The 25,706-nt window shown below is 41.5% G+C and overlaps 1 protein-coding gene across 2 annotated transcripts; it reads left to right on the top strand.

Moving 5' to 3' along the window:
- Positions 1 to 930: 930 nt before the first annotated feature.
- LOC141779210 (rap guanine nucleotide exchange factor 5-like) lies at positions 931 to 24,405 on the top strand. Of its 2 annotated transcripts, XM_074653919.1 has the most exons (18): positions 931 to 1,422; positions 8,192 to 8,331; positions 9,031 to 9,131; positions 14,103 to 14,181; positions 14,468 to 14,612; positions 14,688 to 14,785; positions 17,609 to 17,639; positions 17,858 to 17,936; positions 19,426 to 19,575; positions 20,191 to 20,288; positions 20,605 to 20,727; positions 21,396 to 21,574; positions 21,823 to 21,913; positions 22,003 to 22,053; positions 22,322 to 22,409; positions 22,576 to 22,640; positions 22,737 to 22,791; positions 23,790 to 24,405. In XM_074653919.1, exons 1-18 carry the CDS (start codon positions 1,243 to 1,245, stop codon positions 23,906 to 23,908), a joined length of 1,872 nt encoding a protein of 623 aa, XP_074510020.1. In that variant the 5' UTR covers positions 931 to 1,242; the 3' UTR covers positions 23,909 to 24,405. The 2 variants fall into 2 exon arrangements, with proteins under 2 accessions (XP_074510020.1, XP_074510021.1); XM_074653920.1 differs by lacking the exons at positions 931 to 1,422; positions 8,192 to 8,331 and adding an exon at positions 8,760 to 8,890.
- Positions 24,406 to 25,706: the final 1,301 nt, after the last annotated feature.

Raw genomic sequence — 25,706 nt, 5'->3', positions numbered from 1 at the left:
TAATAAAAACAGACACTTTGTGCTCGTAGAAGACAAGCTACAACAGAACACGGACAGCGCAACAAAGCTTTGCTGTACAGCACCACTAGTAGCAAAAACTCAACAGGGTACTTCTAAGGCTTTACTGTAGCTTATTTAGAAAAAAAAAAATTGGTATTAGGGCTACAATATTTATAGTTATTATGCTGAAACAATGTTTAAATTAATTGGGTAGTCGATCAACTAAAGAATTCAGCAACTATTTTGATAATCGATTCATCGTTTTTCAACTAAAAGCATAAAAAAATCTTTGGTTCCAGCTTTTCCAATGTGACATTTTACTGCTTTTCTTTGTCTTATGTCATAAAACATTTGGGTTTTGTATTGTTGGTTCAGAAAAAATAAGCAGTTTATTATCATCGCCTTGGTCTATACCAAATGATTAATCAATTTATTGAACAGTTTAGTCTATAAAACAACAGAAGAAAGAAAAAAGAAATGCCTATCATAATTTCCCAGCACACGTTGATGTCTTTACAATTTAAAGACAAAACATTCAATTTAAAATTTTTGTCTGACCAACAGTCCAAAAGCCATAGATACTCAATTTACAATATCTGTTACCAAAATTGACATTTGTATGTTTTAGCTGCTTGTAGGTGACATTAATTCACTGTATTGTATTTATTCAGACTGAAAACAGAACAGTTAAGTCTCGTTTTTATGCATGTGTCTGAATGACCTTAAACCTCCACACAACTAATATGTCGTCTCCACCCTAACAAGTGTTTGACCTTCCAGTGTAATGTGCCCTGCCCAATCCTGAATCTAGACTCTCTCCTGCTTTCGGGAGATTTCGAAACTTCCTTTTTGGGGCTGTCCGGCTCACCAGATGTTTCCTGAACCCACCGTGTTCCTATAACTCTCTCTCCTCCCCAGTGGTGAAAAGCAAGGGAGCAAAGCAAAGGACAGAGAGAGGGAATCTGTCACTTACTCTCAGTAAAGCCACAGAGAGATACCTGGAGTCCAACTGGTGAAGTCTTTCTGCCTCTCCGCTGCAGAGCTGACCAAGGCATACGGGGACTGGGATTTACTTTGGCTGCAGGCTGAGACTCTGTAACTCACCTTGACAGAAACACACATGAAACACACACTCATTTTTGAGCTGCTCACCTCCTCTTAAAACCTTTTTACTAGTGTGAGCTCACAGGCAGGAGTCCTGCTGTTTTGCCTGGTGGACAGTCAGTAGTTGGTGAGCCGGCGATGTCGTGGGACTGTGGCCTGAGGTACATGTTCTCCGTGCCCCCTGCGCTGCAGCCGGGGAGCATCCACATCCTGCATGACAAGGAGGACCTGTCCAGGCTGGAGATGGTCCAGAGACTGGCCAAGGATGGCTGCCGATTCCTGCAGAACCACAACAAGGGCTCAGAGAGGACAAGTGAGGTGAGTTACACAACAACAACACTGCTGCAGTCAGAACATTCACTTTTATGATATATATGTAATGTATTTTTTTAAACAGCTTCTGTAGAATCACAGTGTGAAATGCTCTTTCATGCCTTTCCATGAACAGCTGTCTTTGGTCATGTCACAGTGAACACATCAGTCAAGCTGCTTATCAGATAGTAATGTCATTATGAACCCTCAATTAGCATGCTCCACCCTTCAATATTCAGTTAGAGACATTTTACTCTGGGCTATACTGTAGTTTCTATGCTGCTGTTCTGTGAGCATCGTTTCTCGCACTCCCTGTACTGTCCCATTCATCAAACCACTTTTAATTTGTTGTCTGTTTTTATTGGCCTCCATACATTCTATAGCGTCTATGCTTTCTCGGAAGATGAATGTTGTCATTGAGATTCTGTCCAGACTACGAAAAGATTTCTTCAATTAAATATATAAAAAAGTCTCTAGACTGCTGCAAAAGAGATTTCATAACAGAGTGCTTCGCGATCATATTAGGGCTGTCAATCGATTTAAAATATTAATTAATTAATGGCAAATTAATCGCACACTTTTTAACTGTTCATAATGTACCTTAAAGGGAGATTTGTCAAGTATTTAATACTCTTATCAACATGGCAGTAGGCAAATATGCTTGCTTTATGCAAATGTATGTATATATTTATTATTGGAAATCAATTAACAACACAAAACAATGAGAAATATTGTCCAGAAACCCTCACAGGTAATATAGAAAATACGCTCAAATCATAACATGGCAAAGTCAAGCCCAACAGGCAACAACAGCTGTCAGTGCGTCAGTGTGCTGACTTGACTATGACTTGCCCCAAAACTGCATGTGATTATCATAAAGTGGGCATGTCTGTAAAGGAGAGACTCGTGGGTACCCATAGAAACCATTTACATTCACATATCTAGAGGTCAAAGATCAAGGGACCCCTTTGAAAATGACCATGCCAGTTTTTCCTCGCCAAAATTTAGCGCAGGTTTGGAGCGTTGTTTAACCTCCTTCGCGAAAAGCTATTAGGTTAGGTTTTTCTAGATTCATATGATGCCAGTATCTTCACTCTTAAAATCAAACCCGCTACAACCTCCAAAAGATCGATTGCGTTAATGCGTTAAAGAAATGAAAGGTGTTAAAATGATTTTGTGTTAACTCATTATTATATCGTTAACTTTGACAGCCCTCGATCATTATGCATAAAAATGTATGTTATAAATGCACTGTATCCATTATATTTACCATCCACAAGGTCTATTTACAGTCGCAATGTCATTACAGAAGCTTAACATACTTTTAGAGAACAGTTCGTCTCTATCAGTATGGCAGCATCCTTGAAATCCTAAGTACAGGTACTGTATGTTCAGTTCAGCCTACGCACTTTTTTTAAAACATTACATCACCTGCCAGTCGGCTGTGTAGCAGACGTCTGATTGGCTGACCTCACGGTGGGCTCAGCTTCTCCCTTCCTGCCAGCTGTATCTGTGCGCCGAACCGAACAACAATGGCAGGAAAAGTTGACGCAAGTGGCCAGACCACCATGCCAGGACATTGTATGGTTTTCAGGGTGGATTCCAGTCCATCGGGTCTCTGACCTTTTCTGCAAACACAAGGCTAGATCTCCCTATCAGTGTTGTTATTCAATATAATGACCTTTCGTCCGCACTAAGCCACTGCCAGTCTGCGTATGATCAAATGTTAGTGAATATATTTTACCTTTAATAACATACATTGTTCCAAGTTTCGCGTATTGTGAATAAAAAATTAAAAAAAAGACAGTATACCAGTGGCATGTGTGTGTGTGTCATTTATGTAATCCTAGCGGTAATGGCCAGATAAGCTGACAATACTTGACATTAAGTAGAAATATTAAGATTATGTGAGATTATCTGCCGGTGTTTCTAGATTATAGAATGGTTTAAAGTAATCCAATGATGCTACAATGCATGTACTGTATAACATGTGACTCATATAAATATCTAAGCCCAGACATCAAAGAGCTTAGAAATCAGCTAAATCCCAGCTGGTGGAAACAGGGATGCTTAATATAAGGTAGCCTGCACGTCTGTAAAAATGTATAAAAGATTCTGGTGCAGGGAAATCATGGATGTTATGCAATCTTCTTGAATTTCAAAAGAAAAATCTGACTATTCATAATTTATTTTGCTGTAAAAACCCATTAGGTTTCAAATTGAATACTTCACCGTTTTGACAGTTACCACTTGTTCTTTTGTCCTATTACATCACCACTGTATTGAATTATTCAGGGGTATCAAATAGTTATGCCTGATCATCTGTTGTTTGACTCTTTTCTTACACTTTAAATAGCATTATTTCATCAACTTTATTTTCCTTTTGCTCAGTTCATCCGATTAGAACGAGCTGCTGTTCTCTACCAATGCATGAAGCGTAAGAAAACAATGTGCAAATATTTTACATCACATGCACATACTCTTGTTTACAGTATATTATCCAAGCAAGATCAACGCAGGAATTTCAGCTAATTACTATTGGAGATAATGAAGTGCATCTGCATCAAAGGGTTCTTTGAAAACACCAGTGATGCGCGAATCTTTGGTCTTCTTCTTCCTCATCTTCCCATTCTGTATGATCCACCTTGAGAGGAATTTAGTCCAAATCTGCACCCTGTCAGGACTGACACCCTCCAGGTCCCTTTAAGTGCTCAATACCATGCGTGCCAGACCTGCTGCAGCAGCACAGAGACATGAGGGACACAAAGTGTCCCTCCAGCCAGCGGAATGCATCTGAAAGAGACAGCGAACCTTTTGGCGGGACATGACTTTGTGCAGAGGCCTGATAAGTAGTGTTTGCTCTTCTGCTGACGGTGTCCATGTTGGGAGGTGGTAGCTGTGAGTCGAGGTCACCTCCAGGATAGGGTAGGAACTGTGTGGCCCCGGCACTCTGTCTCATTACGAGCATCCACTCTAGAAGCCTGATTGTGTTTTTTTTTAGTGGGACACTGGTAACCACAAAGCCCAGTGCACACTGAGTAGTGGCTTGCAGCAGCAGAAGCAGGATCAATAATTCATTGTGAGGAAAGGCTTGTTTGCTGTTTGAAACGTAAACAGAACACTGAGACACTCTGCTAATTATAGTCAAGAATTCAACTTGCTTCCAAAAATGGGGTATTTTGACAAAGCTAAGAGCACACAGCGTACGTCACGTCTCGATAAAGATAGAACCACTAATGTCTTTTCTTTCCCAAGAACCAGGAAGCTAATCAGCGCAGCCTTCCCTTTCTGGGAATTTTTGCCTTTCATCACATCCCTAACTTTACGTCATACTGTAGGTGACAGGATAATACAGTCTGTTATTACACAGGACACATCTGCAAGTAAATGAAAGCAATTTTTATACACCTATACATGTTTATATTAAACCTGCAGTAGGCAGAATGTTTTTGGCATCATTGGGCAAAAATTCCATAGTAACCTTTCAGCATATTGTAATTCAAGTGTTCTGAGAGAAAACTAGACTTCCACACCTCCTCATGGCTCTGTTTTCAGGCTTTAAAAAAATCTGGCCTGTGACGGGAGACTGTGGTCAATCACAGGTCATTTCAGAGAGAGCGTTCCTATTGGCTGTGCTCCGGCTGGTGGACGGTGCTTGATATTTCCTCAACAGATCTCAACATGGCTGCCTGATCCCCAAACCGTCTCTTTTTATAGCTAAACAGTACACTACAAGATGTTTCTGAAAACGTTTGAGGAGAGAAATAGCCATGACACTAACAGAATATTGATTCATATTTGATCAGCGCTGCCTTTGACCGTTTGATCAGAGTTCGCGAGTGATTGACAGCCAGCTCATGAACCGGAAAAACTCCAGCTCGACTCTGATTGGTTGTTTTCCTCTGGTCTGTGAAATCTTGTAGATGCCATTAGGAGCACCTGAGGACACATAGGCACATGATTTTTTTTTCAGATTACCTATCTCATGCACTACTGTCAGGATATAGTGACCGTTTTATAAAAATAACTTTTTTTTAAATCATATTTGCAGCTTTAAGATCAAGAATAAATAAATTCATAAGTTGCCACTTATGAAGAGACATGCAAACTTTGCTTAGCGTCATGAATCACTGCACTGAAGGAACTGCCGGCAAACATTTCCATTAATGGTCCTTTCTGAGGCTTTGAAAACACCTCTGCTGTTTATAGATGTGACTGCCAGACTGTTTAATGTTACTGTAATGCAAAAAATGTGGCTCGTCCAGTGATGGACACAGTTGTGTGTCTTTGTTGTGCGTGTTTGCATGCTGTGTTAATACATTCATGTGTTGTGCATCTACAGTACGTCTGTTTATGTATGTATGTCCACAGATCACAGATAAGTGTTAATGTGCCAGGAAGTCATGCTTAGCTGAAGGGTCCTGGACGCTTCTCTGGAAAAGGCAATTAGGGCAGAAAACTGCAACCACTTCCAGTCTGTCTGCCTGGCTAATTGCATGCACAGAGGCTTGTGTTGCATTTACTGATGGCTGGAGAGAGTGGGGGGTGAAGGGGTTAGCTGATGCAGGATGCGTGCACCATACAGTGAACTCCTCATTAAGACCAATATCTGTGATCCAGACCCTCTGTTGTCAAGCAGCTACCAGCCGTCTTTATACTTCAGAGATGATGCAACAAGCCTTTTTTTTAAATGTAGGGTTAAAAATGTTAAATTTAGATTGAAAAATTCGTGAATGTCCAAGCTCACCAGTGATGTACAGCCTCATATCCATCAAACTACAGTGTGCATTAAGCTAAAAATCAATGAATATGTTATCGCCTGCTTTAAATTTCAGCTTCCCGTGGCACCAAGTATGTGAATGTGCTTCTCATTCCTGATTATATTTGCTTAGTATTGTATTTTAATATGCTGTAACTAATATGATGGGGACATATTTTTAAACACATGCCCACATGAAGGGCTGGATGATAATTCAATATGATAATTTATCGTCTTTTAATGGAATCATATTGTGATGAAATCATATATGTCTTGATACACAGTTACGTCGTCTGCATTAATAATAACAAGCACATACTAACTCAAACTTCTATATATCCTTTGAAGGTTGCGGTTTTGTTTTTACATCACTCTTTACATTACCACTAAGTTCAATGCGATTAACAAATGGTGTACTGTATATTTGGAAATATTTATTTTAGGGCTGATAATTCGATTATCAATTCGATAAATTCGATTTAACGCCACTAATTTCTTTAGCGCATTAGTGAACTTGTGATTTTTAGGTTGTAGCAGGCTCAATTTTAAAGCTAGATATTGGCATCATATGAAACTCGAAAACCTAAGGAATCCACTGGTACCAACCATGTCAGACTAGCTTATCGCAAGGGAGGCTAAATAACGCTCCAAACTTATGCTAAATTTTGGTGAGGAAAAACTGGCATGGCCATTTTCAAAGGGGTCCCTTGACCTCTGACCTCGAGATATGTGAATGAAAATGAGTTCTATGGGTACCCACGAGTCTCCCCTTTACAGACATGCCCACTTTATGATAACCACATGCAGTTTGGGGCAAGTTATAGTCAAGTCAGCACACTGACACACTGACAGCTGTTGTTGCCTGTTGGGCTTGACTTTGCCATGTTATGATTTGATCATATTTTTTATGCTAAATGCAGTACCTGTGAGGGTTTCTGGACATTATTTGTCATTGTTTGCATGAAGCAAGCATATTTGCACACTCCAATGTTGATAAGAGTATTTGATAAATCTCCCTTTTGAGGTACATTTTGAACATGTAAAAAATATGTGATTAATATGCGATTCACGATTAATCATGGTCTCAAATCAATCAAATATTTTAATCGATTGACAGCCCTAATTTATTTATTTTTTTCTATAATTTCACGTGAAACTGTTTATATTAGTTCTTAATTAAATGAGAAAATACTCAATAATTTTCATTTGCCAAGTATTTAACTCACACAGGAGTATCCAAAAATAGGCTTTATCAGGTGGTTAAAAACTATTTATTTTTTACTTACCAGAAAACATGCTATATCGTGATATATATCGTTATCGCGATATGAAATTACCTATATCGAGATAGAAGATTTTGGCCATATCGCCCAGCCCTACCTACATGGATACCCATAGTGTATTTTTATCATCTGACTAGTAGATTAGTCAATTAACCGATTAGTTGAAAAATGATTTGACATAATCATCAAAATAATTTTGGTCTGTAAGTGGGGTAGAGGAGATTTTACTGTCTCTCACTGAGGCTTTGAATGGTAACATGGTGATTGGGTGACGCTGTGTGACTGAGAGAGACGGAGTGAAACAGAGGGTGGGAGAGAGAAAGCAACATTGATTTATCATTCATAGCATCTCATGATGATCATATAACAAGGAACTACCATGTGAGTTGAAGTCTAAACTAAACTCTAAACCCTTGTTGGTGTGCAGAGTTTAACCCTATAAAAAGCCTGAAAAACAGATTGTCTCTAGACACCACCCATAATTTAATAGGCTTTCTACATAGGAATTGGTAATTAAAATTTGAGCGAGTCTTTTATGTTAATCCCTGAATGGGCTCCACCGATAAGGACTGAATAATGATATATGGAAATTCTCTTTCATTTACAGTGCTGGCTTCGGCAGAGTATTATGATGGAAATCAGTGGTGATTTGTGCGAGAGGGAGAAAATACAGGGGGAATCTCCTTGGTGATAATAACACACTCCCTCCCTCCCCCCTTCTTTCTGTGGCCAGCCCCAGAGTGACGAGGCAGTCCGTGTGTGTCTGAGGGAGAGGGGCCACGATGTGCTGGTCCTCCAGAGAATATCGTCAGAGCAGCCAGCCCTCTCTGCATCGGCAAGGGGAGGAGGGAGAGAGGAGGCGAGGAACAGGAGGTAAGCCTCTCCACTCCCCTCCTTCCTAGATTCCCTCCCTCCCTCTCTCAACTATCTGTTTCTCTCCCCCAGCACTCTCCCTGTCATCATTCTCCCTTTCTGTCTCTCTGGATCACACACACTCACTCACACAGGCATGCTTACATCACAACTCCCAGCACACAGATGACTACATTAAATACATATAAGTAAGCAGCATGGGACTGTGAGGCAGAGCTCTGCCGGCTGCCTTCCCATTCAGGAGCTTTTTCTAGCCGTGAACATACCGGGATACCTCAGTGTGCTTTTGGGATAGACAGCAGTGGACTCCGGGCTGTGGCAGCTGCAGGTGGATGGATGGATGGATGGGTAAAAGGGGCATGCAGCAGTAACCACGGCAACGTTGCCGGCGTGAGGGCACAGGGACTCTGCAAGGATGGGATCTCGGCCACAGCCCCCGAACCTGCGGCAGGAGGAGGGCAGGCTGCTGCATGCCGCCTTGGTGGAGCAGGAGGAGGACGAGGACGATGAGGAGGGCTCCGAGGAGAGCAGCAGCGACAGCACCAGTCGGGCAGAGCCGGTGACCATGCCCACCTTTGACGTCCCCTACTTTCGCTACATAGACGACGAGGGGACGGAGGGAGAGGAGGAATGGAGCAGCAGCCGCTCTCTGTCCTCTATCGAGGAGGACTCGTCCACTGACTCTGTTGTGTCTGACAGGTACATGGTGGTATCAGGGACCCCGGAGAAGATCCTGGAGCACTTGCTGAATGATCTGACACTGGATGACGACCAGGGGACAACACAGGGCAAAGAGTCAGGTCAGCATGCATGCTTTAAAGTCCTGAAACACCTTTCTCATCCTTGTCCTCACTGTGTTTTGTCAATGTGTGAATAAGCATTTTTTTGTATTTCAGAGAGCAAAAATGAAAAATAGGGAGGTCAACTTTATGACTATAGCATTGTTAAGGTGGCTTATGCAGGTCCACTGATATGTCTGTGTGTTTGTGAAAGGTCTAGAAAGCCTCCCTTTACTTTCACTCTCTCCCCTCCCCATCCCTCTCTCTCTGTAACAGAGGAGCTGGGACAGCAGCCCCCTCTGGGCAGTATTACTGGGTTAATCATGTGCTATCATTCCCAGCATGGCTCTAAGTTTCACCCGTTTTTAAGAGCCTTTGACAGAGATAAACGTTGCTCATATCTTTTGAGTTATGCCGTATCGGACTGCGTGGCATGCGGTGCAGCCTCACAGCGGCGACAAATGAGCACATTTCCTCTCATCCCAGCAGCAGGTACATGATAATGTGACACTGTTGCCAAGGCAGAGGAGACTCCGCTGATTGATCTGGAAAGCTGGTTCGAGGAGGAGATGATGACTGAGAGCGGTAACAGCAGTCAGACAAGCAGAGCAAGAATAATAGAGAGGAAGGACGAACACAGTGTAGCGGAGAAAATGGGAAACAAGGAGGGAAGAAAAAGGAAATGTAGATTTTTTTCCTTGGAGATGATTTCTCACTGGGATGGAGACAGGCTAACCCCATACCAGAGATCATTACTCATTCTGATGAGGAAATGAATGAAATTGATCTAAATGTTCTCTCGGGAGATGTGCCTGCAGCTGGAAGATGGTGCATTTTACATGCACAGGAGAGTTTTATGTTGAGTCACATATTTTATTGCTATAATTGAGTGTTTAATATTGCAGTAAAGTGAAACATGGAGCTAAGACATCCCTCTATTCCTTCCAAACCCTAACCTTTTAGCTAATGTCCTATACAGGCAGTGTGTTGTTGATGAATCATTCACCATTAGCTCACCTTGCAATGAGTGTATTGAAGAAGTGAAGCCTCCATAGGGAGCTGTGGACCAGAGCAGGGTGCTGCTGAGCCATATCCCAGGGTCAAAGAGCCAGAGACCTGAGGAGGAGGAGAAGGAACGAACTGAGTCCTGAACAGCAATTGATCTGCACTCAGTGATGTTTAATAGTGTGACTCCTGCTGGCCTTGGTTCTCTCTGTGTGAATACTGAAGCTCAGTATGCTCTAGTGCTACTGCTAGTGTGCCCTTGGAGGTTCAGCTCAGCAGAAGCATGAGATCCTTGATTTCATCAAAAAGAGATTAGACATCCACCAAGCTGCCCGTGTTTGGTGTTCCTCTCAAGGATGGCTCAGAGAGACAGCATGACTGATGGTCACATCAGGTTATTGATGTTGTGTTTATGACTTACATGCCGTACAGCACATCAGAGAGACGATTTCATCTCATCATGGTAGCACTTGCTTCCATCTACACTCAAGTACACAACATTAAGAATGCAGAGGAGCTTTTCTGCAGGAGACGGCACTTTTCTGGAAGCACCACAGGCAAAAGCAAACGGTAACCACTGCAGTGGTCTATATACAGTGTGGAGCTCTCATGTGCCAGCGTTTCCTTCTGTGGGCTAGCATTGTGGGTAGCATTCACAAGTGTTCAGTGTTGCCCAATCTCTGAGTGCAGCTATTGATTCTTGCTCTGCACAAATTCTGTAATGTTGCCAGCTCTGAAAAACATGTAATGGAACATTTGTGTCCTTAATGAGAGGATGTACCAGCTCTTTCACTGACGCACCATGTGCGGAAATGTTGATGCTTGTATTGTAGTGAAGAAAACGTCACATTAAGTGAGCGGATATACAATTAAAAATGTCTAAATGCACACTGTTATAATAATTTAAGGCTTTTACACCAGGAAGATGTCGTCTAGTGCTTACTGAGCCAATAAGTGACACATTAACATGCATATTTCAAAGGCTGCCTCGATCAATTTTACGAGCACTTATTGAAATGCAAAAGGAATTGGCAGGTGGATTGACAGTTTGATTGATTTCACAGGAGATTGACAAGCCAGATCAATGAATCCATTCTGCGTTTCCTCTGAAAAGGAAACAAAATTAATTTTCGGCTCGAGTGCCAGAAAGCAGGATTCAGCAGCGTATAACACATTTCAGATTCCTCTACATCCTACATTCGCTTCTCTGATCCAGGCCAACTATTGATGATGACTGAACATTTTAAATGAAAATGGTGTGAATGTGTGTAGGAGTCACAAATCAGTCCAACAGACTGTTATGTATACAACACAATTCATGCATAAATGCTTTTGGGTCAACACATCTTCTGCCAAACTGTTTGGAATAAATCTACTCTGCAGGACATTCCCTGCCTTTTTTGTGCTCAAGAAAAACTTGAGAATATGACTTTAGGTCGTGAAATTAAATATTTATTCTGTTTTTCCAACTTCAAAAAGTGAGAGTGTAAAGCCTGGGGGGATGGTGTGTAAGCTGTTACTCATGAGAAACTGTTTCAGTTGAGATAGCTTGGAGAAAACACACAGCGGTGTGAGTGAGTAGTGCATGGTGAATGTGTGTTTGTGGAGGTAGAGTACAGTATGTGGGTGGGGGATCCTTCGAGTGTTGTTTTTCTGGCTTTGTGTTAAGGTGCGTTACTGTATTCTTTATGGGAGCTACATGTGTACGAGTGTGTAACCTCTCATAAGCGGGGAGTGATGCATCCACAGCTGCTCTGCACGGATTAACATAATGATGTCAGGGAGTCCTGTGGACCAGAACGCACACAAAGGCCCTGGGAAGCCAGTGTGAAATTAAAGGGGAGAATTTACAATTCTGGGTACGAGGCACACTTACAGAGGGGTTGAGAGGACGTTGGCACTAATAGGATTTGTAAAGCTTTTCGCTTGTGGCCGGGCATCATGTCTTGGAGTTACTGCCCTTCTTTTTCTCTTTACGCCTAAGAAATTTATTTTAGTGTCTTTTATGTTAATTATGAAATGCACTTTTGAAGCTTGTTATAATGTCCAGGGGTTAATTATTTACATTTTAATAAGATATTCTAGGAGAAAGGGACTTTCTAGACTGACTAGCAAGAGCTACATTGATAAAAAAACAACTAATAAATTAATCACCAACTATAAATAATAGAATAATCGCTTTGAGTAATTTTTTAAGAAAAAAGCCAAAATTCTCTTATTTCAGCTTCTTAAATGTGAATATTTTCTGGTTTCTTTACTCATTTATGACAATAAACTGAATATCTTTGAGTTGTGGACGAAACAAGACATTTGAGGACGTCATCTTGGGCTTTGGGAAACACTGAGTGTCATTTTTCACAATTTTCTGATATTTTATAGACCAAACAACTAATCGATTAATCGAGAAAATAATCAGATTAATCAACAATGAAAATCAGCATTAGTTTCAGCCATGGACTGCACATGTAAGTGCATTTAATGTTCAGGGAACTTATCAAAGTGAGCTGTTGATCTATTTGACCAGCGTTGATTTAATCCATTTACAGAAACACTTACCCACGTGTAACCTTGGGAAGAAATCATACAAGGATACAGCAGTTGCTTGTAAACACATTAGGATGATGGCTAAGCAATATCAGATTGCTTTTTTTCTGTTTGCAAGATAATCACAATGAAAACATAGACTTCATCAGAGGTCAGAGAGAGTCAACTGACACATTATTGGCTTATCTTTGCTGATACAGCCTGCAACGCTGAATGTGTGAGATTGAAGATAAAGAAGCCAGTGAAGGCTTGTTTGAACTTGTTGGAGCAAAATGAAACAGAGGAACCCTCAGTGGTTTCAGCACAAGTGATTATCTGAGACTGACCATGAAGAATGATGTGCCAATGAAAGGTCTCTTGCATTATGCTCGCCTCTGAAATATCTCTGCTTGGTGCTTGTTAGCTGATATTTGACAGCAAAGATTGAACTCTCCTTCTGGTATTATTAAAGGTAAACTTCAGTATTTTTCAACCCGGACCTTATTTTCCCATGTGTTTGTGTCTAAGTGACTAATGGGGACAACTGGCAGCTGAGAAAGGAGCTGCTAGGGCAAGTGAGCAGCATCAATGTAATGTTACATTCACTAAAAGTGCTTCCTTTTGCCACTGACAAGCTCAGATTGTTACTATAAGTATGTGACAACATTATGGAAAGGATATACTCCATATACTCTGGCTCAAATAAATACAGGCGGCCATTGAATTCAAAGACCTCGTCCACATTGTCGAAATCATCTAAATATTCAGCCATGACATTGAAAATCTTTTAGATAACACAAAAACTACGCTTTCTTTATTTGAACACAACAAACTCGGCCCGGCTGGCACTCGCGTTTCCACCATTGTCTTCGGGCAACACGTCACCTTGCGAGATTTCAGAACGAGACTTCTCCTTGAGCGAGACTCTTTCCATAATGTTGTCAGACACTTATAATAAAAATTAGAGCCTGTCATGGCAAAAACAAGCACTTTAGTGGACGTAAATGACGTTGCCAGCTTGCCCCAATAACACCATATTGCAGCCCGTGAGCAGCTGCCGTCTACATCGCTCTCCCTCAATACTGGACCAATTTCAGAAATTGTTGTCCCCATTAGTCAGGTAGACACAAAAACATGGGTCCAGGTTGAAAAATACCAAAGAAAAAACTGAAGCCAAGTCTCGGAGCTGCCATCTCATTTAAAAGTGCAGCTCAGCAAACATTAATCATACAGTTGTCAAGGTCACTGGTGTACCTGCCCTCCGGCATGCTGTAACATACAGTAGTATAAACCTAATGAGGCTGTTATACGATGGTCTGCACAGAATTTAAATGTGTTTTAAGTTTCTCGCCTCAGCGAGTTATCTTGTATATTTTATAAATAATGTAGTACTAGTAGCAGTTTAACCATTTATAGAGTTGAATTACAGAAAATGTATCGTCAATAATGTGTTTCTCTTTGCAGACACACTTCTGGATGATTTTCTGCTGACGTACCCGGTGTTCATGTCAACCAGTGATTTGTGCCAAGCTCTGCTGGGACAATATCCTTGAACATTATTACAAAGATTCACACATAATATTCTCTTTTGTGAACACTACAGACAGACATTGATGTTCTATACAAAAACATGACTACTTTATTGAGTCAAAGCTGCTTCATTTCACTCAGCTGTGTTCATCCAACGGTCTCTCTCACCGCCTGTCCTTAAATCAACATCACACACACACACAATGTCTTTATTCATGCTTCATTGTGTGCCACCTGCATTTGATATCAACAAATGGATCTCACTCTCCGTCTGTGCTGAAGCCTTAACCGAATCCCACCTATTGCACCAAGCGACACAGAGGGAAAGAGGACAGGAAGGAGGCCCTGGAGAGGAAACGAAAAGTGCTGCACCTGGTGTCACAGTGGACGGCCCTCTGCAAGGACTTCCTGAGGGATGACGAGCACGTCAAGCTGTTCATGAAGGTAGGAAATATAATGTGCTAGGGAAAGGGTGGAAACTGGGTATGAGGAGAAATGAAAATTGATATTTCCTTCCAGACTTTGTATCGTTACGTGTTGGATGATCTCTATGAGCACCCGTCGCTGGAGACGGATGTGAGGGAGCTGCAGAAACTCTACCAGCTGCATCGCAGACAGTGAGTGACCATATGATAGCTTACTTTGTCATTATAAGTCATTATACACAGAGTAATTCAATACATACTGACTTAAATGATCTATAAAAAGCAAAAACTGACTTATTAATATCAAGTCTGGGTGTGTACAACAGCGAGTATAATGACTATTGGAGGTCTGAAAAGAAGCAGAGACACTATTTGGTCTGTGACTGCAAAGAAAGAGCTGCTTCTCTGCTTGGTGCCTTTATTTAGCCTCTCATCAATGGATGCATTCAGAGACTGAAGAGGAATCGCAGTGTTCTGAGTTGTTAAGCATGGAAATATGAAGGTCAAGGATCTCTTTATGTTGAATCTCGAAAATTGAGGAAATACAGGAATTTTGAGGATTACGGTAATGACAAGTTGTCAGAAATGTTTGTCCCTTTCCATGAGAAGACATAATGATACACTGCTTGTTTACTGGACACAACTTCAACCTAGTATAATCGCACATCCATATATGGCTTCTAACTTGTAATCATGTAAGTTAGTCCATGATCTAAATAGAAAATACATACAGTAGGAATGCACTGATCGAATGCAGCCATAACTTGACGCATTCCGCATTAAAGTTAACATCCACAGTTAGATTGATTCAGTCATGACTGGCCGCCAACTCAGATTTTAGTGCCACAGCAATCCCTGGCCTCATGTTACCTTATATCAAAACTATGGCGATCGATTTAAAAGAAAATTACCAATTAATCGCACAATTTGCTGTGATTAATCGCTTTTTTTCTTCTTAAGACTGATGCTTGTCATAATGGATATTTAAATGTAAAATCACAGAATTAATGTAGGTTCAACACAAAGGTAGGTAGGTAGGTAGGTAGGTAGGTACTTTATGTGCTCCTCTGTCTGGCCAAAGTGTGGTGAAGTGGGTCAGTGGTGTTGTCCATAATAGCCAGCAGCTTAGCCAGCACTCTCCTCTCAGCCACCATACCCACTGGGTCCAGACTGGCTCCAAGGACAGACCCCGCCTTCTTTAATAGCTTGTCTGTTCTGCCGGCATCTGTGGCCCCAGCATACAACAGCAAAGAAGAGGGCACTTCCCACCACTGACTGATAGAACACACTCAGCATTGTCCTGCCTACATCGAAGGACCTGAGCCTCCTAAGGAAGTGGAGTCGGCTCTGGCCCTTCTTGTATATTGCCTCATTGACTATGAGTCAATATTGCCATGTAGATGTCCTCAGGCCTGAACTGCTATGAAGTAGGTCAAGTTTGGGGCTAGATTGGACCAAGTAGAGTCGAGTTACAACAGTTTGTCTTTCAATGGCGAATCATGTAAATTCTTCGCAACGCCACTTCAACGTGGTTTCAAAAAACCTCAAGATTTGAACAACTTTTCATCACAAAGGTCTTTAGATTGTACTTACCAAATCTGAAGTTGATCGGGTTAAATCTGTAGGAGGAGTTCGTTAAAGTACAGAGCCTGGAAATAGCCAAAAATACACGAAAAAAAATCACACAAAATTCACAATGGACGACTTCCTCTTGGGTTTAGAGCATGGCCCCACAAGACTTATTTTTAATGCTGTATGTTGCATACATGCACTCATACAGCACATAGACAGTCACAATGATGCACATATACAAGTTTGACCACAACATTGGACACAGCTTTTAAAACTACTTATGTATAGACAAGTGATTCTTGTACATTAAGTATTGTATGCGTGCATAATTGATGTACTATCCATTAAAAATATATACAGCTTTCACATATCAAACTGATTTCTTGATCGACATCAGTCTTGATTATTGAGTCTGTTTTGTGGTTGTTAAAGTGGAACTGCTTCATAACTTCAATTTCTTGGTTTAATAAAAATAAGCATCACATTGCACTTTGACGTGACAGCGTAAACATCCCCCCAGTCACCAGACACACTGCCACACCCATGCCCACCTCCTCCCCTCCCTCAACCACAGCCTCCATCCCTCCTCCCGGGGGATGCTCCAACCTGCCGCCCATTACAAACCAGTGCAGATAATTCAACCTGCCTCTGTTGTCATTATCTGGGCCTGCTTTATTCATGTTTATATCAACCCACTCCTTTAAAGCAGCCGTGGACTTGGTGAGGGTGTTACTAAATGACATACTCTACTATTTATGAGCTTTTCACAATCAAGCTCACCCCCGGGGGACGACAAGGTTGACTGCTTTGTGGCAATCTGCTGCCGAGTGAAAAGCTAAAAGGTGTAATTTTTTACAGAAAGAAGACTCATTTAGTCCTCTTCGCTCCCGTCAACTTCCATCTGGCCTTCGTGCAAAAGAAAAGCTTGCTCTCTTGCACTCTCTCGTCATGTGGCGTTATAATTCACAGAGCTCTTTGACTTTTTTTTTTTTTGTTGAGGAGCAAGAGAGGGAATCAGATCACAAGCTCTGTTTTGACAATACAGTGGGAATCAGGTTTTTCATTAGTGCAGGACTGCTGCTGGCCAGGGAGAGGGGATCCCTCAGGGCAGGCTTTGTGCCAACATGCCTATTGTGATGCAGAGCCCAGGAAAAGCTGAGGGATGATAAGGGACACAGTGCCATCCATCATGCTAGCTGGGCCAAACTGATGAGAATAGGGTGATTAAATGAAGGGATCACATTGGAAGGTCTAAAATCTACAAAGCACTCTAATCTCGCCTTAACACTTATCTTAAATAATGGACTGAACGCTGCAGCAGAGTATATATGTAAAGTCACTTTACCTTAATTATATAGACTGGTGAAGTTGTTTTTGTGCTTGACATAGTTGATCAGTTTATTTAGGACAAATTTACTGATTTATTTTTTCTTCTTTTTCCAGTACGGTGGATGAATATTCCCCTCAAAGAAAGGTGAGTGAAAACTTGAGTTTGCTCTCTTTATGCCACTAATGATACAAAAGAACTTGTATTAAACAAAGCTGCCCACTTGGACATACTAGATTGGGTGTTGGAGCTATTGTCCTCACATTTCCTGCTAAAGACATTGTTCTGTAGTTCTAGCGAAAATGCCCACCGTGTTCCCAGGCAATATGATTGTGTCAAAATCCACGCATTTCCTTTTCTTTTAGAGCAAAGCACTTTTCCACCAATTGAGCCTGAAAGAGAACGGGCTCCAGTCCAGAGGCACACAGAGGGAGACCAAGGAAGGTAAGTCGTAAAACACGCCGTTCTTCACACATTCCTCCCATCATACGTTGCTTCCAAAGCCGTCGACAAGAGACGTTTAGTCTGAACAGTAGAACAATGGGAATCTTTCCAGAAAAAGGAATGAGAAGGCTTAGAAATGCAAATTCCTGAGTCATGACTTCATTTTGTCTTACTGGGATCAGTTTTTGTTTATTTTAAAGGAACAGTTTGTAACATTTCATGGAATATAATATTCATAACTATATTTTCATTAGTGTATAATCACCTGAATCTAAAATCATTGTGTTTTTGTAAGCTTAGAAGGAGCCCTTCATGTCTACATAGGGAGCGGATCCTCTTCGAGGAGTCCGCCATGTGCAAACCAAACACTGGCTCTAGCGAGAGCCTTTCATGTTTTTACGTCACCTGAAGGCCACCGTAGTGCTACGACACGCTTGTGAAACGGCGGTAACGTGAGCCGCAGAGCGCAACTTCGTGGTACCGCCACCCGCCGTCAGACTTCTGTTGCTCCTAAAGTAGTGTTACTATGGTAAGGATGGAGCAAGGCGAACGCCGTTGTTACGTTTTTGTACTCGGCGACTCAAGTTACCGCAGTCTTGGAAAGGGAGGAGTGAGCGGAGAGGTACTCAGTTGGTCGCCAAATCCTACACATTGCACCTTTAAAGGGCAGGTTCACACACTTAAACAGTTACCTCTCATGCTATCTAGACATGCAAATAGTTTTGACTTCATCTGCTGAGGTTTTGAGATATCCACAGAAGAAATTGACCCCACTGACCTTTTACCTTCATCAAGACAAATCTATTGAGAATGCTTGGTCCATCCCAACACTACACAGTTCTCTACAGTTGATCACTGAGTGGTTACACCGGAGCAGTTGAGAGTTAATTGCTTTGCTCAAGGTCACCTTATCAATAAGAGGGCAGCCCTGTTATGTCCTTTCCTTTGTGCTGTTGTTTCAGAGACAGCAGCAGGTGACTTCATTAATTAGTTTCTTTCTGGCTGAAGGTGTGCTAAATGGTTAAATAACCTGCCTTAGTCTGGAAAGACAAACCTGCATAAACATTTTACACCAGCTCTCACAGCAAAACGGGCAACTACCCAAGGCCACCAGGGGCCTCAAAAGCTCCAGGGTCACTGACATTTTGGTAATTTGATTATTTGAAAATGTCCTGGGAAATTTGCACCAATAAAATGCAATTATCTTCAAGGCGATTCCTGCATTATTAGCTAGTATTGTGACCTTATGTCATCATCTAGTTTAAATTTAGAAAACCTGATTTATTATTCATTACTTCAGCCTCTATGACTACTGGTTTGTCTCGTTATATAATGAAGCTGGTGACGGTGATTTGGCACAGAGGGATTTGGGTAGAGATGTGTGGGCAACGGGGACCCAGCAACAAATTTCAGGTTAACATGGGCGGAGCTGCACTTTGAATTCTACATTGTACCTTACTGGAACAACAACAACATCTCTCTGTTACAGTGCTGTGTCACGTGTATATTACCATGGACTCGTTCCTAAGTATGAGGGCCCATGCCGGGATAGTGGCCCAGGAGCTGCTGCAGGCAGTGGCAGAGAGGATGGATGTCCCACTGGGGGAACTGGTGCTAGTGGCTGTCACTTATACTGGAGGTAAAATACCATTCTAATAAACCAGCTACTGCACACACCAACCACCACTACAGTCATTACAGCACTCCAGTATATGATAAATACTGCAATCTATTAATCAAAACAGAAATTGAGAATTTGCACCTTTGATGTAACATTTGATGTAAACGAATAAACAAGCGCATATTTCCTGGTGTTTGTGTACGATTCAGTACATAATAGATCAGAATAGGTGATTCTGAAGTGTCATATTCTATCCTGTTGGAGTCAACTATAACACTAGTAGAAATTGAAAGTAGTTCATCTTATAGCATTTTAATTTTTCACAGTATTTAAGACTTCATGTTCTTTTTCCTACATTGAGTTATATATTGAGCCCAGACATGAATGTGAGATTGTAATCAACAGAGCTGACCTACATATCTCCCTGGTGACAACAGTTAAAAGTGAGAAGCCTTTACAGTCCAGTAATATGAAGTCAGGATCTGTTATCAGTGACTGAAGTGACTGGCCACCTCACAGTGGAGCCTGGCACAGCGGGTCTTATCTGTCGCTACTGATAGCTGCTTTACACGCTGCCTGACAGATTTTTAATGGTATTCTGTTATGTGTGATATGTGTTTTTCTTTCCTGCAGGGAGGCTCCTCCTGCAGCCTCAGGACAGAGTCTTCTCTGATTCTGTGCGGCCGGTGGGGAGGCTGCATATGTGCAGGAAGGACCTGGGTGAAGTCCTGGTAAGAAAGAATATCACTGTAATGTGTCATTTCAACTTAAATGTACTGTGCAAGTGCTGCAGTGTCAAAATTGTGTCCTCTGTTAGTTCATACATACACATTCATACATCAGCTCAGAAGCAGCGAATAAGACAACGTGCAGCAAAGTGGAGGTTAAGTTAGAAGCTTCAAAAGTACGATTTATAAAAATCTGCTAATGTGAAATAACTTCTGCAAAACATGTCTTTGAGTGTTCATATCACTCTTTCAGGTGGTATGACATCTAAAGAAAAGCTGGTCCTGATGTTGTCATGCGTTTGATTTTGTTTTTCTTCAGAACCCATTCACAGACAACTCAGAGCTGCAACAGAGAACGGCTCGCATGCTCAGTTTAAACACATGGGACGTGGCCGTCGCTCTCACCAACTTTGACTGGACCATCTTTGACTCAATACACGAGGTTTGTCCCACAACATGAATATAGTATATGCGTAATTTGTTGCCTTTAAAGGTACAGTGTGTAGGATTTGGCAGCATCTAGTGGTGTGGTTGCAGATTGCAACCAACTGAGTATCCCTCCGCTCACTCCTCCCTTTCCAAGACTGCTGTAACGTGAGCCGCCGAGTGCAAAACTGTGGTCACGCCGTTGGCCTCGCTCAGAGGCCATCCATACCATAATAACATTACTTTAGGAGCAACGGAAGTCCGACAGCTGGCAGTACCATGGTTTTGCACTCTGCTACTCAAGTTACCGCAGTTTCACAAGTGTGTAAATATATATAAAAACGCAAAATACTCTCTCTAGAGTCAGTGTTTGGTTCGTCCGTAGAAACATGGCGGTGCAACATGGCAGACTCCGTGAAGAGGACCCGCTCCCTATGTAGATCTGAAGGGATCATTCTAAGCTAACGAAAACACAATGATTCTTAGTTCCAGGTGATTATACACTAATGAAAACATAGTTATGAATATTATATTCCATTTCTGCTCATAGATCCCCCTAAATGTTACACACTGTTCCTTTTAAAAAAGGGTCTAAACTGTTTTAAAAGCCATCAGACATGACGTGCCGTTAGCAATGCTTGTCCTGCTCTGCTCAACTCATGAGCGTATGTTGTTCTTTTACAGCAAGAACTCGTCTATTTCACCTTCTGCCGCCACAGCAGCAGCAGCCACACTGTGGCGTTGGAGCTGCTGCTGCAGCGCTGCAATGAAGTCCAGCTGTGGGTGATGACCGAGGTACTGCTGTGCCCAACGCTCTGCAAAAGGGTCCAACTCATCAAGAAGTTCATCAAGATCGCTGCCCAGTTAGTAGCTTTACTCACATCCTTCTGCATTTAAAGTAGAGATTCATTGATTGTAGATCATATACACACTGGCTTCTCACACTGTGGGCCAACACTACAGCATTTCAGCCCCAAATCTATAGGGTGAGAGGTTTTAACTTGCATGGGTTTGCTGCCCCCTCCAGTGGCAGATCAATAAACTGCATCTGCTTTTATGCTGCTGCGCCCCTACAAGAGACTGAACTGTGTGCTCCATTGATCTTTTATAGCTGTAAAGCACAGAGGAACCTCAACTGTTTCTTTGCCATTATAATGGGCCTGAACACTGCAGCGGTTAGCCGCCTCAGTCAGACATGGGAGGTAAGGATGTGCTCTTATTCTTTCATCCGTGCAACCTTTTATATAGAAGTACACAGCATCTCAACAAAATCCTGTTATTGTCTCTGCAGAAAATTCCTGGGAAATTCAAAAAGCTGTTTTCAGAGCTGGAGACAATTACAGTAAGTGTAATTTATGGCACTCAGTGCATTTAATACACTGTATATATGTTTTGAAATGAAAAAAAACAAGGACATTAATCCACTGCAACAGGGAATACAAACCTGTGCTTGGTGAAACAAACAGATGTTTTTCATTTCGAAACATCAGGTGTTTTTACATGATCATTAGTCTCTTATGCTGCCATTACTCAGCTAACAAAGCATGCATGCACAGGCACAAACAGTCTCCAGAGGATAACACTCATTCGTTTTGAAAATGTCTTCACAGGATCCCTCGCTGAACCACAAGGCCTACAGGGACTCCTTCAAGAAGATGAAGGCGCCAAAGATCCCCTTCCCTCCTCTGCTACTGAAAGGTGCGCTCATTATTCTGTCACTTCAGTACCCCACACCTAGTCTAACTATGGCAGGAGAGCACGGTGAAATGTTTCCATCATGCAGATTTGATACGTAGAAAACCAACAGTCATTTTTACCTCAAACGCCTGTTGGTGAAAACTAACAAAATGTCTATCTGTTTTAGACCTTACGTTCATTCACGAAGGCAACAAGACATTTCATGATAACCTGGTCAATTTTGAAAAGCTGGTGAGTTCATGAACAGTTTATGCTTCTGCACTGAAAACATACAATAGTGCTGAATTTGTAATGTTTAATGGAGCCTGTGTCCATCTTTATTTCCAGCACATGATAGCAGACACAGTGCGTCTCATCCGGCAGTGTCAGAAAGATCACATGGGTCAGTATTCAGATCACTGATTCTTCATTGTATGGTGTGAGATAAATCAATAATTTGACGTTTACTATGTAACTCTACTCATAATCAGTGCTGCAGTATCAGTCTTTGCAAGGCAATTAACCAAATCTGTGGACAAAATCTGTTAAAGGAACAGTGTGTAACATTTCAGGGATATATTAACAGAATATAATATTCATAACTATGTTTTCATTAATGTATAATCACCCGAAACTAAGAATCATTGTGTTTTCGTTATCTTAGAATGAGCCTTTCATATCTACATAGAGAGCGGGTCCTCTTCACGGAGTCTGCCATGTTTTTACAGTAGCCCAGAATGGACCAACCAAACACTGGCTCTAGAGAGAGCTTTTCGTGTGTTTACATTACCTGAAGGCCTCCGTAGTTCTCCTACACGCTTGTGAAACTGTGCTAACGTGAGCAAAACCGTGGTACTGCCAGCCAACGTCTGACTTGCGTTGCTCCTGAAGTAGTGTTATTATGGTAAGGACGGCCTCTGAGCGAGGCGAATGGCGTTACCACGGTTTTGCACTCAGCGGCTCACGTTATCATAGTCTTGGAAAGGGAGGAATGAGCGGAGGGATACTCAGTTGGTTGCAATCTGCAACCACACCACCAAATGCCGCCAAATCCTACACACTCTGTACCTTTAATTTTGAAACACAGTCTCCTTATAATTCAAATGAGGTTAATGCTTCCTACCATGATGTCCACAATCATTTCACTTTTTGATATAAACATAATTTTGGCTGGTTTATCCTCCACAACATCCCTGCATGTCAAAAATGTAACGAAAATTGGTTTTAATTACCTTTTTACAGCATACTATATATATATTTTTACCAGGCCATAAATAACATATGTTGAAAATGTACAACTTAATCATTTAGTATGTGTACCTTTGTGCATAGCATAGATACAGTAGTTGTCCTGGATGTTGATTCCTTAACTAGGGGGTAAAACATTTTCTTTCCCTCCAGGTAATGGCATCGTCCAGAAGAGCAGCTCAGAAGTGCGAGCCTACATTGATTACTTGCATATCATCGACAATCAGCAGACTCTGTTTGAACTGTCACAACGGCTGGAGCCTCGTGCTTAGAGAGAGCAGCTCTCACTGCACTTCCCACTGTGTCAGCCAGACTGTCGGATTGCCAAGGAACAATCTATCGCTGTCTCATATCTATCTCTCAGGACTCACTCAGCAATCAGAGGACGCTGCATGATCCTGGCCGACCACAGGAGGGAGCCGCTCAATCAGGAAACTCTCACCAGAGACAGGAATAAGCAGAAAAAAAGACTTTAAATGCATACATGTTTGCATAGATTCACAACAGTGTCACTGATACAAAACACCTGAAAGCAGGCACAGCTGCTGTCTGGTGGCAAGGAACAATATAGATGTCTAGATCCGCGGGTCCAAACCTGCTGCTGCTGCTATTACTTTCTTACAGATGGCAGAGGTTGTTAGGTGCAGAGCTGTTCTAACAACGAGCCAACAGCTCTCCCTTGTGGAGAATAAGCAGCCTGCAATAAGAGTTTGTTTGCAGGTGAAGTGCTTCCCATCTAATAAAAAGCTACAGAAAATGAATGTGCAAACAATGTATTGAGCATGGAAGTTCATTCACAACAGTATGTTTGACAAAAAAAGTCCACTTACTAGCCTTTCCAGAGCTTTCAACCACATGAATCACATCACATATAGTGATTGAGATGCAGATTAACTCGTGATACTTCACTTCTTTTTTGTATTTTCAGTGTTTAAAGATCTGGCAGCAGTGGGGTTGTTTCATCAGAGTTAACCAAAGAGTATTTCAGTCCTATATATTGTACACACGATCCAGATGTTCTCTTTGCCAGATGAAAGTCACCAATACAGTGTATGCACAACAAGCTGAATCAAGATGACAGAAAGAGTGAAAATGATTGTTAAATATTTAACATGTCCATATATTATTTTCATTATCTATTTTTACATTGCAGAGTTCTCTTACCGTACAGTTTTCTATTGTTTAACCATAGAATGTATTAGATGAGGCAATTCAGATGGTATTAGAGCAGGACGTTAGATAAGAATACACAGTATACTGTATTTCTGTGGTGTGTGGGAAAAGTTGTGTGTCCCGTCTGTGAGCTATAATCACGTATGTTAGTGCCAAATACCATAAAAACGGCCATTCAAAGTAATGCTCATCTTTTTAAAAGATTTAAAAGGATCTCCATCTAGTTGAGCTGTGGACAATCAGTTAAACGAAGCAGCAGACCCGTACTGATACATCTGTCTAGGTCTTTAAAATTCAGGTTGAAACACAATACAGTGCCACCCAGATAGTGTTTGATTTGTTGAGGTTTGGAGATATCGGCTTTAGCTGTAATGGTACTCAGAGTACTAGAGATTAGCAGTAGAAAAACTCAGCAACGACATGTCTTTCCAAAAGCAAAGACACACCAACCCATAATAACCCTTTTTCTGGTTCCTAGTTAAATCTAATACTACTGAGCAACAGTGTATCTCTTAATTTATCGATAGATAGATAGATATTGTATTGTGTTTGGGGTGAACTGTCCCTATAAGTAAAGAGCAATAGCAAAAACAAGTACAACAGCACCTTCTGGACAAAACAAGTAGATAAAGAGAAAGAAGAATAGAAGCCATCTGCTTATATACAGTGAGTATTAACACTACTGTATACAACTGTATAGTGTGTAGTTGTAGAAGATACTGTACAGTATTTATTCTCTAGCTTGGTCAACTGAAAACTCTCACGTTCGCCCTGAGGTTTAGCCATTTTAAGTAGGCGTTGTGAAGTATTGTCGATGGAATTAGCATTATATTCCTGAAATTGTATTTGTATATTTTGGGTTTTAAAGCCCACAATGAACATGGAGAGAAACATGAT

This window comes from Sebastes fasciatus, chromosome 12 (genome assembly GCF_043250625.1).
Source record: "Sebastes fasciatus isolate fSebFas1 chromosome 12, fSebFas1.pri, whole genome shotgun sequence".
In the NCBI taxonomy this organism is placed as follows: Eukaryota; Metazoa; Chordata; class Actinopteri; order Perciformes; family Sebastidae; genus Sebastes; species Sebastes fasciatus.
Note: the sequence above shows the minus strand (reverse complement) of the source record. Positions and strands in the feature narration are given on the sequence as shown.

What these genes read in the sequence shown, in the direction of transcription:
- LOC141779210 (XM_074653919.1), top strand. Translation starts at nt 1,243, where the DNA reads ATGTCGTGGGACTGTGGCCTGAGGTACATGTTCTCCGTGCCCCCTGCG. An exon ending in GCTCAGAGAGGACAAGTGAG is followed by an intron (nt 1,423 to 8,191) that starts GTGAGTTACACA and finishes TTCTGTGGCCAG; the next exon opens with CCCCAGAGTGACGAGGCAGT. An exon ending in ACAGAGGGAGACCAAGGAAG is followed by an intron (nt 17,937 to 19,425) that starts GTAAGTCGTAAA and finishes TCTCTGTTACAG; the next exon opens with TGCTGTGTCACGTGTATATT.